Source organism: Dromiciops gliroides, chromosome 3, assembly GCF_019393635.1.
Source record: "Dromiciops gliroides isolate mDroGli1 chromosome 3, mDroGli1.pri, whole genome shotgun sequence".
NCBI classification, from domain to species: domain Eukaryota; kingdom Metazoa; phylum Chordata; class Mammalia; order Microbiotheria; family Microbiotheriidae; genus Dromiciops; species Dromiciops gliroides.
Window position 1 is genome coordinate 253,777,770 of NC_057863.1, and position 15,025 is coordinate 253,792,794.

The 15,025-nt window shown below is 37.6% G+C and overlaps 1 protein-coding gene across 8 annotated transcripts in view; it reads left to right on the forward strand.

The window, feature by feature from the left end:
* The window catches only part of NPAS2 (neuronal PAS domain protein 2), a 253,145-nt gene that overhangs the window by 195,679 nt on the left and 42,441 nt on the right, over positions 1 to 15,025 (forward strand). For all 8 annotated transcript variants that reach the window (XM_043997547.1, XM_043997546.1, XM_043997544.1 and 5 more), the window contains 2 exons: positions 1,915 to 2,035; positions 3,517 to 3,630. In XM_043997547.1, coding sequence (XP_043853482.1) covers positions 1,915 to 2,035; positions 3,517 to 3,630 — 235 coding nt within the window. The remainder of the gene's footprint in view (positions 1 to 1,914; positions 2,036 to 3,516; positions 3,631 to 15,025) is intronic.

Sequence of the window (15,025 nt, forward strand, 5' to 3'; positions counted from 1 at the left end):
TTTCTGGATGGTGAGAACATTTTAGGAAGACTCATCTTTATGAGCCTCAGGCACTTATTGGCTGTGTGACCCTGGGCAAGTCATTAACCCTGTTTGCCTCACTTCCTCATTTGTAAAATGGGCTGTAAAAGGAAATGACAAGCTATTCCAGTACCCTTGTCAAGAAAACCCCAAATGAGGTCACCAAGAATTAGACATGACTGAAAAACACTCAATAGCAACAACTGATTAATTAGTTGAATATCCTGGGACTAGTTTGGGCTACAGAAGCCCTTTTTCTTGGACATATCTACATTGAGTTTCAGTCAGAGCAGTACATGAGAGGACCAAGGGACCACTTAATTACTATATTTAAGTATGTTAAACGTGTTTGGAGGCTAATATTCATCTCTACTCTACAGTGAATACCAAGTATAAGTACATGTGATCCAATCCGAATGGAGAAATCATGGTGGGTGAGCCACCCACCAATCTATGATTTAGTAGAGACATCCCAGGGAGTTCCCTGAGGCCTATAGAGGTTAAGTGAGTTGTCAGGGTCATCATAAGATCATAGATTTAGAGCTGAGAGGGGTAGTTTAGTTCAGCCCCTCTCATTACATAGATGAAGCCACTGTGGCCCAGTTTCACAGCTAATAAGTACTGGAGATACATTCTAAGGGTCAGAAGCAGGATTTGAACCCAGATTTGCTTGGCACCGAAGCCCAGTACTTTCTCCACCATGCCATAGTGCCTCTTTCTTATACTGAGGAAAATGCATTTAAAATCATGTCAGAGAGATTTCAGCTGGCTGTATTAAAGAACTCATTGGCAGGGATTCTTAATTTTTTCTGTTCCTTGGACCTCTTTGCTAAGCTGGTGAAGCCTATGCACCTCTTTTCAGAATAATATCTTTAAATAATTGAAGGAAATGCTAAATCTCACTTAGAAATTACTGAAAATGAATCTTTTCCCCCCATCCAAGTTCATAAACCCCTGAAACCTGTCTGCAGACCTCAGATTAAGAACCCCTTATCGGGTTTAGACATTCATTGACCTAAAGACAAAAAACTAGGCCATTTCCAAGTTCCTTTCCAGAACTAATGGTCTATTGGTTTTGTGATTTCTTGAGATTCCATGCAGTTTTCTTGTAGTGCAATGGAAAAAAATGTTCAGTTTGGAATTGAAAACCCTAGATTTGAATCTTGACTCCACTGTTTATCACCTGTAACAATTCTTTGGACCTTTTTGAAAGGCCTCAATTTCCTCATTTGTAAAATGAAGGACTAGATGACCTTTGGTCTTTTTTCTCTCTCAATCTATATAATCTGTCTTTTAAGGTTTAGTGGCTTAACTTCTGGATGTCTATACTGTTGCCCACTTGGGCAAGACTGTATTCTTGATGTATATCCTTGACTTACTGCAACATTTCTTTTCTACATGGGCATTAACAAGTCTACCAGCTGAAAAACTTCAGCTAGCTGGCACAATGGAAAGAGTGTAGGTCTCAGAGTCAAGGAGACCTGAATTCAAATTCTGCTCCAAACACTGTGTGATTCTGGGAAAGTCACTTAACATCTATGTGTCTCAGTTTCTTTAACTGTAAAATTGGAATAACAGTGCCCACCTCACAGGGCTGTTGTAAGGATCAAATGTGTTAAGATATGCAAAGTGTTTTGCAAACCTTCCAGTGCTACATATAGTAATTTCTATTAGTACTAAGTAAAACCTTTTAGATATTCCATATATTCAAGATTTTGTAATGTTGCATTGAGAATTTTCATAGGAATGAAAACTAGGTCCTTGATTTGTTACCCCAAGAACAGGTACTATATTTGTCATGCAGTCATTATGTAGAAATATGCTTGATTTTTTTCCATTCTTTGCATAAACCTTTCCTTCCATTTCTTTTTCTTTTTCTTTTTTCTTTTTCAGTCAGATGTCATGGATCAGAATTTGTTAAATTTCCTACCAGAACAGGAACATTCAGAAGTTTATAAGATGCTTTCTTCTCATATGCTTGTGACTGACTCTTCCTCTCCGGATTACTTAAAATGTAAGTTTGGCTTTACTATTGGAATAGGATTTTAATTTTTTTTTAAATAGGGATATCTAAAGAGTAGTTTCCGAAAGATAAACTGATTGCAAGCATAATTTTTCTACATAACAAATTTTCTGTGGCCCTTAGAGATATAGCTCAAATTTAAAGCAAAAGCTGCCATTTGATCAATTATAAGGACAAATATATATATATATATATGTGTGTGTGTGTGTGTGTGCTTTTTAGTTTAGCAGGGTCTAATGGTGCAGACCTGGAGTCCCTGCTACTGGTAAACCTGAAGATGGTTAATTTAAGACTCAGTTGGGCTAATAGGTGTTCTCATAGTTTGGCACTGATGTGAGCCCCTGGCTATCTGGAGGGCCACCAAGCTGCCTAGGAAGGGCAAACTTGTCCAGACTGGGAAAACCAGAGCAGGTTAGAGCAGGTTTCTCTGTTAATCTATTGGGATGCAGCTCATGAGTAGCCACTGCACTTCCAAAAGAGATGAAGGAAGGAAGGAAGGAAGGAAGGAAGGAAGGAAGGAATGGAGGGAGGACTAAGTAAATAAATAAATTGTCTTTTTTACATTGGAAATATGAAAGAATTGGGCTTAGAAAAATGACAACACACTTTTCATGTTTAACAAAAGAATCTGTGATGTGAGGCAGAGATTCTACTGATGATAATGAACTCTAGAATCCTTGAACTCTCTATTCATCTTGCAAGGCCAAACAATTGCTGTGTCTACATGTGAAACATCTGGATGAAAAACTGAAAAGTTCTATCAAAACTCCAGATGCTTTGTCTACACGATGCCAAACATCTGAATATTGAAATACATCCGGATTTTTTACTGATTATTTTTTTGTTTGTTTGTAATCCAGATGTCTGGCAGCATGTAGATAGAAGATGATAGATATCCTGATATTTTTTCAGGCCAGACTTCCCATTTAGAAGGGGTTTTGTCCCCATAAAGACACAGAGGGCAAGACCTTAATACTTAGTGAAATGTCTATTATTTAATGAAGCATATAAAATTACATTTATGAGGGTAGCAATGATTCTCTGCTCATGTTTTCAAGTTTTAACCCATTTTCCATGACAATTTATTCTGTCATCCCTCTGTACTTCAAAGCAGGAAAAAAATAAAAGAGAAAAAGAGGCTTATGTGAGGAGTTTACTTTTAATATACTATACAAAAGCAGCCACAGCTAATCTATGCTGACATAATCAACCACAGACATTTGTGAGCAAATCAAGACTAATTGTGTCCAAATGTGGGATATGAAAGGTCTATGAAGTTTAGAAAGAAAAACCTATACAGCAAAGGTTATAAACAGGGCCTACTAGTCAGTCATAATGAGAGAAATATCCTGGCAGTATCTGAACAGACTAAATTCACGTAGGAGTTTTCACAAAGACACCACTTGTTTAGTCTAGTTTCTGTGTAATGCTTATATCTCCTCTCTCCCTTCCTTTTCTTTTTAATGATCCAGCTGACAACGATTTAGAGTTTTATTGTCATCTTCTCAGAGGCAGTTTGAACCCAAAGGAATTTCCAACATATGAATACATAAAATTTGTAGGAAATTTTCGGTCCTACAACAATGGTAAGCTTAAATTGTTATATCCATGTTTTGGTTCCTTTTATCATGCAAACATGCATATTGGGGTAAAGGAATAGCAGAGTTCAGAGGAGGGAGAATGTGTTTTTCATTTTTTGTCTTGAATTTTAGAGTTCTTGAAATACATTTTTATATTCATAAAAAGTCCCAGAAGCTTGACAGGAACATGCCCCCACATCAGTTTGGACCAGTGCCAGGGTCCCACTGAAATTCAGGTTATTCATTTATTTATTTTTTGGTTGATAAAATAAGCATGCACTTTAATAGAAACAACTTATGGTTAATAAGGAACAGGCTCTTAGCCTGCATACACACTTGGGTTTAAATAGCCCTTTTTCCCTAACTCAGATATCCACAAACTTGGATTCTCCCTCTTCTATCCTTCTTACAACTAGTCTACTGGTAAGATGTTTCTTTTTTTTTTTAAATAAAAGTATTTTATTATTTTCCAGTTACATGTAGAGATAGTTTTCAGCATTTGTTTATATAAGATTTCCAATTTCAAATTTTTCTCCCTCCTTCCTCCCCTCCCCTAGACAGCAGGCAATCTGATATAGGTTATATATATATATATCTGGTGAAATGTTTCAATCCTGATGACTTTGCAACATAGACTGAGTTAACTAAGCTCCTTCCTTCCTTCCTTCCTTCCTTCCTTCCTTCCTTCCTTCCTTCCTTCCTTCCTTCCTTCCTTCCTTCCTTCCTTCCTTCCTTCCTTCCTCTCTGCCTTTCCTTCCTTCTTTCTTCCTTTTTCTTGGGAACAACCACTGAACATTTATTTGAACACTATGTTCTCCATTCCAGAAGATGCCAAAGACTGTGGCATGGCATGTATCTTCATGGTACATATTATCTCCTTGAATAGATAATTTATATACACTTAAAAACCTAACTGAAAATATAAGGCACCAAATGGTCATTGAAGAGGTGATAGAGTATTGTAGAAATGACAGTAGATTTAGAAGACAGACTGCATTTCTTTTTAAACAGGTAGAGGGAAATGTAGTGTTTTGACAGTTATCTCCTAATGTATACCATGTAGATAACCTTAATAATCTAGATCAAGAAACTTTAATTTCTGAAAAGCAGGCTATTTGCCTGAATTACCTACTTAATTGCTTCAGCTGTACACTTCAGTTTATCTGGATAATGTGAATCTTCAAAATAGGCTTATAAACTCCCAAATTTACTTTCATTTTTGTCCCAAGTAAAATTTGAACCCAGGATTCTTGCAAGCAATCTAAAATGCCGTTGGATGACAGATCTAGAGTTGAATGGGGCCTCAGAGGCTACTAGTTCAACTCCTTCATTTAACCAATTAAGAAAGTGAGGCGGGGCAGCTAGGTGGCACAGTGGATAAAGCACTGGCCCTGGATTCAGGAAGACCTGAGTTCAAATCCAGCCTCAGACATTTGACACTTACTAGCTGTGTGACCCTGGGCAAGTCACTTAACCCTCATTGCCCCACAAAAATAAATAAATAAATATTTTTTTTAAAAAAAGAGGACTTTAAAAAAAAAGAAAAAGAAAAAAAAGAAAATGAGGCCACAGAGTTTGTGACATGCCCAAAGTCACACAGGTAATAAGTATCAGTTTCAGGATTTGAACCTAGGTCCTCTGACTTCAGAAATTATATTCTTCCCACTATTTTATTCTTCTTTCCCATCAAATATTACATTTCCCTAGTTAGAAAGGTTTATTCTCTGACCAATTTGGGAAGTGGAGGAGCTTTCTTTATCGATCAGTCAACAAACATTTGTGCCTTTTATATGCTGGGCACTGTTCTATGTTCTCAGGATACTGATAAAAATGAAAGACAGTCCATGCCCTGAAGTAACTTACATTCTATCAGTATATTAACTCTTCCATAAATCTCACCATCAAATAAGAAACTTGCAGTGTTTTTTTCCTATGACACCAAAAAAGAAGAAAAAATAGGGATCTTTATCTTGGAGCAAAGAGATTGGGAAGGAAGGGAGGAGGTAAGAAGAGGAAAGCAGAGAAAGATGGGCACAAAATAGCACACAGACGATGACTTTGGTCATGATTTTTGCTGCTTCTGCCTTAGTTAACTTCTGAACTTCTTGTCACAGCTTATAAAAGTCAACTAAACTAACCAACTATGATTCTGTTGGACCAGAGTCACACTAATGCCATTGAATCCTAAAGTTCAGATTGTCCAATTTCATCAGTCAATACCACTATCTTCTATTTTACATAGTATTTGCATGTATTTGTGTGCTAAAAGTCCCAAATGAAAATACATACACACACACACACACACACACACACACACACATACACAAGTCTCCTGCAACTATTTTCAAAAGCAGTATTCAGGGCTTGGTACATACATTTGAACTTTGCAACTATAGTTTAAATATAGTAATAGGAAGATTGCTATGAAAGCTCTATTCCTGACTTTTCCTGGTAGCCTTTGCTACCAAATGGGGTCAGAGGCAGTACCAGTCCAGAATAGAGCCCTCCTACTCATTTAGCATCAGATGTTTCGAAGAAAGAAGCAGCAAACTATCAACTAAAACCTATCTGAAGACAGTAAAGACCTGACTTGTCAGTACAAAGAACCAGGAGCCAAAATTGACTAATCAACCAATGTAATCCAGCAAGCATTATTAAGCACCTGCTGTATGCAAAGCAATGTGCTAGGTTCTGGGCTTACAAAGCTAAATGAAAAACAGTCCTACCTTCAGAGAACTCATATTCATTCTGTTGTATAATGGATAGATAGATGGATGGATGATAGATAGATAGAAGGTCCAGTTGTTATCTCAGTGTTTGTTACTTGAGTCCTCACCATGACAACAGTTGTGATCTATTTTATTTCAGATGTGATTCAGTGGTATAGGGAGTTCCCAATGAGGAAATCCAAAGCAGCTCAGCAGCTATTCTGCACCTTATCATCTTAGAAGGTTGCCTGGGATATTTAGAGGTGAAGGGATTTACCAAATGTCATCCAGCCAATATATGTCAGAGGCAGAATTTGAACCCAATCCTGGTTTCTTACCCACTAAGTTTAGGGAAATTCGGCCTTGCTTCTCCAGTGATTTAATCTAGCCACATATGACAGAGGCAGCCCCTGAACCCTTGACTTTCCTTGACTCCAAAGCAAAATCTATTAAAGGCACCATGGTGCCTCTCCACCAGTTGTGACAAAAGGAAAATGTTCAGCAACAAACAGACCCTTTGGAAAATCAGTCTGGATTGAAACACAACCTGCCTTAACACTAGCATCTATCCCTTCTCATTAGGTTAACATCTTTGTTGGATTGTCTCACTAATTGTTGGTAAAAAGCTTCGAAGACGATGATTTGAATATCAAAGAATTTAGAGAGGACCTTGAAAAATTTATAAAAGTCTGAATAATTTTGCAACACTGACCTTCTTTGATTGGTGCTGTGAAAAGCAATTTTGAAATGAAGGAGGCTATATCTTATCATAAAACTTTGTTGGAAAAAATTTTCCAACAAAACCAACACTTGATTCAGTTTTGGTTCGGTCCAAGAATTAACACCACACAGTTTCACTTCAAAAGTAAACTTTGTTAAATATAAAATAAGCTTAATTTTAGTTTCTTTTTCAAACTAAATTTCCAGTTTGACCCCCTTTCCACTGTTTCCTATGAAATGTTGGTCCAAGTTTTATGTAGATTAACTTAAAGTGGCCCTTTTTCCAATACCATTTATTCTCTAATAACAATCTACTTAATTTTTATATGATCATTTGAGTATAGATACAGGACCATCCACTAAGGGAAGGAAAAAGCATGAGCTGAGCTTTGAAGGGAATTAGGGATTCTGAGAGGTAGAGAGATGAGGAGGGAGAACATTTCACTTATGCAGGAAGCTATGCAAAGACATGAACTGAAGACCTTCCTTCTTGTTTTTCAGTTCTCTGTCGTGTCTGACTCTTTCTGGCCCCTTTTGTGGGTTTTCTTGGAGATAAGAGATAGAATGCTAAATTTAAAGAAAAGGTACTTTATCTGGGCAGTGACATAGTCACACTTGTCCTTTAGCAAGACTAACCAGGGGGCAGCTAGGTGGCACAGTGGCTAGAGCACCGACCCTGGATTCAGGAGGACCTGAGTTCAAATCCAGCCTCAGACACTTGATACTTACTAGCTGTATGACCCTGGGCAAGTCACTTAACCCTCATTGCCCTGCAAAAAAAAGGAAAAGACTAACCAATATTCTCTAGAAGCAAGGGAAAGGATTTCTACACTAGGCTAACATGCATTTAGATCCACCTTAGTGGTAGGAAATAATTTTCTGAGTATGGCTTGGACCAAACCAATGTCAAAGTACAAAGCAATAGGTTAGTAACAGAGAGAAAAATAGGAACAAAGGATAACATTAACTAAGTAAAACTATGTAGACTTAAGTCAATGCCTGGCTGTATGAGATGCCAAGTGCCATATAGTGCTAACCCTTCCTGGCCCTCCCCTGTCCAGTTTTCAGATTGATGAAATGAAACTGTGACTGGAGACAACGGGGTAAATAGCCCCATCCAGAGTTCAGAGAAATTGAAGGGAAACTCCACCTTGCCTCTCCCTCCTAGTATTTGTCCAAATGATAAGAAATCAGCATCCCTTTGCTATTCCTTAAATTAAACATAGAGAGAAATTAGAGACTGACCAGCCCTTAGTTGGAAGTGGCTGAGAGTCTTGGTCACTGTGCATCCAATGAATATTTTATTGAACCAAGAAAGGAATTCAATAGTTATTATTTAAGCTCTCTATCTGTAAAAACCCCTCTGTAGAGTTTCTGATTTCCCATGCCTCTTAGGGAACCCCTCGTGACAGCAAAGGAAATCCTATAATAATCACGGAATACTGATTTACATTATAACACAAACATGTTTTTAGTGACCCTTTCAAATTTACCTTGTATCTGGACTAATAGAAACAGTTTTTGAAAGTTTTTTTTCTAAAGGTCCTTGAATAATGGCTACATTTCGGGGGTTGAGGGGAGAAAACCTCTGATTTCATCCAAATAGAGAACTCCCAGTGAGGAAACTCCCTTCACCAGTGCAGATCGTCCATAGTCCTACAACTTAATGACTTAGGGAGTTGCCTGGGGCATTGAGAGGTTAAAGGAGTTGCCCTGGGGGGTCACATGGCCAGTATCCTCTGAGGCAGCAATTGAATCTAGGTTTTCTTGCCTCCTCTGCGGCTTTCTCTCCACTATACCACACTGTCTCTTACTATAATCATATTATAGCCTTTGAAACATCATAGTATATCCTAGATGCTACCACAAATTGATGGGAAAGGCTTAATGGACCCTGGTGTGTGTGTGTGTGTACCTGTATAATTAAAGAAAACCTACCTACTTTATAAGTGGCTGATAAGCTATAGAGATTGAATCCTTTGTGAAATTACATTTCCAAAATCTCATTAAGATGATGCTGAATTTCACTTTGGAGTTTGCTGCCATTTATCATGTTGTAGAGGTTTTCAGGGAAATACATAGACTTAATTTTGGATACCTGAAACATATTTCATTGGCTGAGTTTCATTTACTCTTTTCTCAAGTTGAGACTGTGTTTGCCTAAAAAATGTGTTGAATTATGTGTGATTTTTTTTGGAGGGGGTGTGGGAAGAGTGCTACTGTTGTGAACATTGGAAGTGGGAAGCTTAAAAATGAAAGAATTAAGTTTGTTAGAGCTGATTTTACAAACCAAAAACAGAATGGCTTTCTTTGGACTAGGAAAAGCATATTCTTCACCCTGCATGTCATCCCAGGATGATCCTGAAATATACAGCAGAGAAAGAACAGTACCTTAGAATAAGGTTTCTCATCCTGGGGTCCATGAGCTTAGGTTGTTTTTTTTTTTAATTATTTTTCAATACAAAATCCAAAGTGTTTCATTTTATGCATTAAATATATTAGCCTGAGAAGTCTTCCATAGACTTCACCAGTCTGACAAATGGGTTCGTGATACAGGAAAGGTCAGGAACCCTTGATATAGAATATTCCTGTAGTCTTTTTTTAGGTCTTTCCTTTCCCTTCCTTCCACCTTGGTATCCTCCTCTTAAGCACCTAATGTCTTTATGCTCTTTCTTTACCTAAGTGCCCCTTCTCAGGCCTCTCTTCTCTGAAAGGACCACATTCTCTTTTCATACCCATCTCTCCATAACAGATCATCTCTCTGGGAGTAATGTGATCCAATGGAAAGAGCTCTAGATTTATAGACAATGCATCTCAACTCTAGTTTTGCCTCTGCTGCTTATTAGCAGTGCAACCTTGGACAAATCCCATCCCTTTGCTAGGCCTTCGTTTCCTCATTGGTAAAATGAGGAGTTTGGACTAGATGATCTCTGATGGTACTTACAGATCTAAATCTATTACTCTGTGATCTCTTTGAGATGACCTGGGAGGAAATTTGTTTTTTTAAATCAGTGTGACTTAAAATATTAATGGGTGATTGTGATTTATTATGTTACTTCTCCCAGATAACATTTTAAGTTTAAAAGAGATCTTAACTCAAAGTAACTTCCAATACTTTGGTAGCACCAGTGAAAGAAATTTGGGATAAGGAAGGCCCTCACATGACTCAGAAATCACCGTAAAGACAGTTCTCTATCTCCTTGCCAGGGCTTCCCTGACAATCCAGGGCTTTCTTTTATTAGCATTCAGGATATCCAGCAGGATGCCATGTACCTAGAAGTGCACACTTAATATGAATTGAAGCCAGGAGTCAGGAGAGGAAAGCACCTTTGCTTGAGTTACCCAGATTGATTTATCCCTTTGGACAGTTCCAAATTCAGCAGGTAATCGTGCAACTCTTCCACCCACCCAGCTCTGTTTTACTTCTAGCTGTATCAACACAGCAGCCACTGCTCAAACACTTTAGCAAAATAGAGCTTTTTCTTACCCCAATATTTGCACATTTTGGTCATTCCTTAGGAAAAGCACTTCGTCATCTGCCACAGCTTCTCAAAGAGAAAGGTCAGGAGGAAACCTCTATTTTATTTTATTTTTTGTTTTGTTTTGTTTTTGGTTTTGTTGTTGTTGTTTTTAGTGAGGCAATTGGGGTTAAGCCTCTATTTTATTTTAACCAAGATTTTTAATAAATATGAGAAATGATTTTTTTTGTTTATCTGGAAATGTGAAGAGAAATTCATCTAATTAAAGATTTTCCATTTTTGTAAAATTTCAAGTCAAGCCAGTCAGTATAAAGCTTCTTAGAAAAACCGGAGCTGGATTTGTAGCCACATCTTCTATCATCTTCATTTATAAAAATTATCTTTATTCTTCATAACATCTGTGTTATAGAGGTGAACATTAACCACTTGCCTGGACAAGTGCTTTTTTTTGTTCTGTCTTCCTGAAATAGGTTTGAAATAAAATCATCTTGGCTTGGGCTGCATAATTCCATTGCCCAACAGAGGAAATACTACATCTATTGAAGAAACTTATCCTTTCTTACTCCCCGCAATGTCTTCTGAATCATAATTGGTGAAGTTTTTCATTCCATACCAGAACCCTTTTACCCATCTTGCCCCTCCAGCCAACCTTGTTCCACTTAAATTGGATAGAAATGATTGGATTCATTATAAAGAAGCGATAAGCAAATTTTGATTTAACATGCCCTAACAAGTTGACAAAAATTGTCAAATGACAACTTTATGCCAAAAAGAAGGCGCTCTTTCCTTATTTCTCTAATACTCCTCCCTCAGAATTGGAATCAAATATTTGTCTGTCTGAGATCCAGAAAGCAGTTTTTCAAAAGTGGCTGGTGTGGTTCCAAATAGGTCAACCTCAGTAAACATTCCCCTCCAGGCTTTCCAGAAACCACACACCACAGTATAAAAGTTTCCCTGCCCTCATTTTACCTACCAGTCTCTAACCACACACCCAGAGTTGAAATTCACATCTGGTGAAATTTAGGCTTTTCAACTTACACAACACTCGGGTTTCATATGTTTCAGTTTCATATGTTTCATGGGATTTATTAATAGAAATAAATAACTTGACTGAGGTTGCCTCATTTTATGGTTGTGGATAACCTCTGTCTTTTTTTTTTTTTCCTTAACTGAGTTGTATTTATTGAGATGTCTTAGGTAAAAGAACAAGTTGGCCATTGTGCCTGACCTCTCTGAGGTTGAAGATTTAAATTTGGCAACTGGTAGAACTATCTTTATTGGTGTTTCCAACCCATTTATTACAGTGTTCCTAGAAATGAGAAGTAAAGAGCGCCCTCTAACTTTCTGGAGAAGTTTCTTTTCCTTTTTCTGTAAAATGCATACTCTGCAAGATTTGTTATTTGAAGAGTTAATATCATCATCCAGAATAGACTGTGATCAAAAGTTACTATCTTGCTTTACATGATCCTAAAATATCCAAAGCTCTTTACATAAAAAAGATGCTATGAAAACTGAACAAATTAAAATTAGAAGGACATTTATATTGCTCATCCAAGTATCTTCCTGTTTTCCTGCCTAGATAATGGACCCATTGTATAAGCGGCATCCCTGTTGTTTCTAGGATAAAATACTTACTCTTCTGTTTGGCATTTAAAACCCTTCACCACCTGCCTACATTCTTTCTTGTCATCCTGAATTACAGATGACTCTCCCTCACAATCTGTAGTCCAACTAAACTGGCCTATTTGGCCACGTAATAGCAAAAATCCAGAAAGTATGGGGAGTGACAGGTTTAAATGTGCCTAAAATTCCTTATGAGAAATAATTAAGAGCAATAGCATTAGCCAAAATTGATTCCACTAACACAATTTTCAGTTTCTCACCCCTCACCCATCATCCCCTTGTCTGTCCTCTCTATGCTAAAGAAGTGTGGGAAAGGAGAGAACAAAAGTTACCTTGGCAAGACAGACAGTCCCCATCAGCCAGAAATGGGCTGTGTTATTTTGCTGATGTCCTCCAAAAAGCCCAATAACCTAGCTATTCATAATGCATTCAACTAAGCACATTGTGAAGAGAGAAAAGACAAGACAGAAAATTGTGTTTAATTAGTAGGAGATGATTCCTCATGAATGCACAGAAGATTACTTTTCCGTGAAAATTTCATAACAGTGGCCTGAACTGTTCGAACGTTTGTCACAAATGGGAATTTGGGGCTTTTGTTCTTCCTTTAGCAAAAAAAAAAAAGTACACTATTGTTTCCAGTCATTTTATCCAAACTAAGTCTTTCATAGAAATACACCTGCTTTGGTTTTTTTTGTTTATTCTGGAAAGTGCTGATAAAGCTATTTGTCTTTATCCTTATAGGCTATTAGCTGTTACCCTACAGCTGTTGTAGCCAATTTATCTCATGCAGGCCATCTCTGATCAGAATACATAATGGTTTAGCCTTAATGTCAGATACAATAAAAATGGAAGGAAGCCAGAAAATCCCCATTTCTCTTCACACGCTCTTAAGCAGTTTTAAAATACCCCCATTCCCATTTCTTTTGCCCTCAGGTTCCACCTTTTATTATTTTTGCAACAAATCCCCAGACCACCTAAAACTTCTCCTACCTGAGCTCTCTAGCCCCCCACCTCTCCACTTCCCACCATTGCTAATTTGGGGGTTTTCCATTGTTTGGTTCATGCAGATGACGAATCTGGTCTTTTCTGTTCTTAGGAGATCCTTCCTGACCTTTTGGGTTGCTTCAGTCAGCTGGTGATGGAGCTAGTTAGGCTTCTTCCTTTAATTAAGGTGCCCAGGGAGGCCCCTGGTCCAAAGAAAGAGGATTGTTTTTAAGCAAATGAACAGTGATAGAAGGCATAGCAGGAAAGATGGAGCATTATAGATTCTTTGGAAGGTTTGATCATCAGACTGGAGTAGAGTAGCTTACTTCATGTATAGTACTGCTATCAGAACTACTGTGCTCAAAGGCTATACCAAAAACACAACCTCCAGTAATAACCATGAAAACTAGAAAGCTCCCAAATACAGGCCTAGTCACAGACTGTCTTCTGAAGACCATTACAAGGTTAATCATGGGGTGAATTGTTTTTGACGTAAGCAATTGTCATGGACAGATGGGAAAACACCCACATTTTGAAGTAAGCAGGAATTGGAGTAACTATCTTATTTATAGGAGGAAAAACAATTTTTTTAATGTTAACTACCCAGCTAATGATCACAAGCAATTGCTGAATTATTCAGACAATTGCCTGAATTCTTCACCCAGCTTTTGACAGTAGTCAAAAGTCTGATCAAACCAAGCACCTTTTTCATTTGTTGGCTAATTCCATCAAAGGCTCAGGAAAGCCAGATATCTTTTCCCCCCAATCAAAGAAAACCAGATTTTACTCCAAGTTAGACAATTAATTAATTAAATCTCTAATTAATACTCCTAAGGTAATTTAGGGATAAAGAGGAATGCTAGAGAAGTTTTTTTTTAAGTGATAAATATGATTAAATCTCAGTGTACAGATTATTCCTGTGCTTATCTGTAGGATATATAAGAAGATTCTGACTGTGAGTAAAAACATTTCAAAGGCAATTTGCAAAATGTTTGAAGTATTTCCCTTTGGCCTCAGTTAAGTTTCATTGCTGATTTACTATCATTCCTGATCAAGTTTAAATTGCCAAGGCAAAATCTTATTTAAAGAAGTTGCATTTTGTCATTTCCATTAATAAAATAACTTTATCAGATCCATAGCTATGCATAGATCATGAAACTTCCCTAATTGGACTTGGACTGTCACCCCCCCCCCCGCCCCCCGCCCAAAACCCCAGGATTTTAAAACTCCCATTGGATGAAAAGACTGGTAAGAATAGAGTAGGGAGAGGGACAGCAAGACCAGAATAAAATCATGCCTACATCTGCTTTATTTCCACTGCCCAAATTCACATCCTTATATGAAGTGGCATTTATAATAAAAGGAAACGACTAGCCAGGACAGGTGTTTCCTATTTCCTTTTTCTTTCCTTCTTTCCTCACCCACATCACATTTCAGAAGAAAGCCCTTGCTGACTGAGCAGGTAAACCCAGCATCCCAACTCCTATTCAAGCCAGACAGAGTTTAGGAAGCTTTTACTTAAAGTCTTTGGGTTGACACTCAGTCTTTGCACCCCAAAAATGGAGGGGTGCAGAGGTACAGGATTTCAGTTACTATGCCATTATTTGACTAATTCTGTCCCTTTAGGAGGAAATGTTTCACATCTGGGAATTTTTTAAAGAATTTTTATACCAAAAAAAATGCAGATGTTCACATCTGCAGTATGTTTCCTAATGCGGACTCCCCCCCCCCCCAATGGCTTCTTGGCTCACTCTATAAAAGGATCTACAATGGTCTAAACTGATTAATGACAGATGTGAATTCTCTACAGGCCATTTATTTTACTTATTTTTTATCTCTCACACATTTCGTTATTCTTGTTTTGAAACATTTATTGGTGCCGGTTTG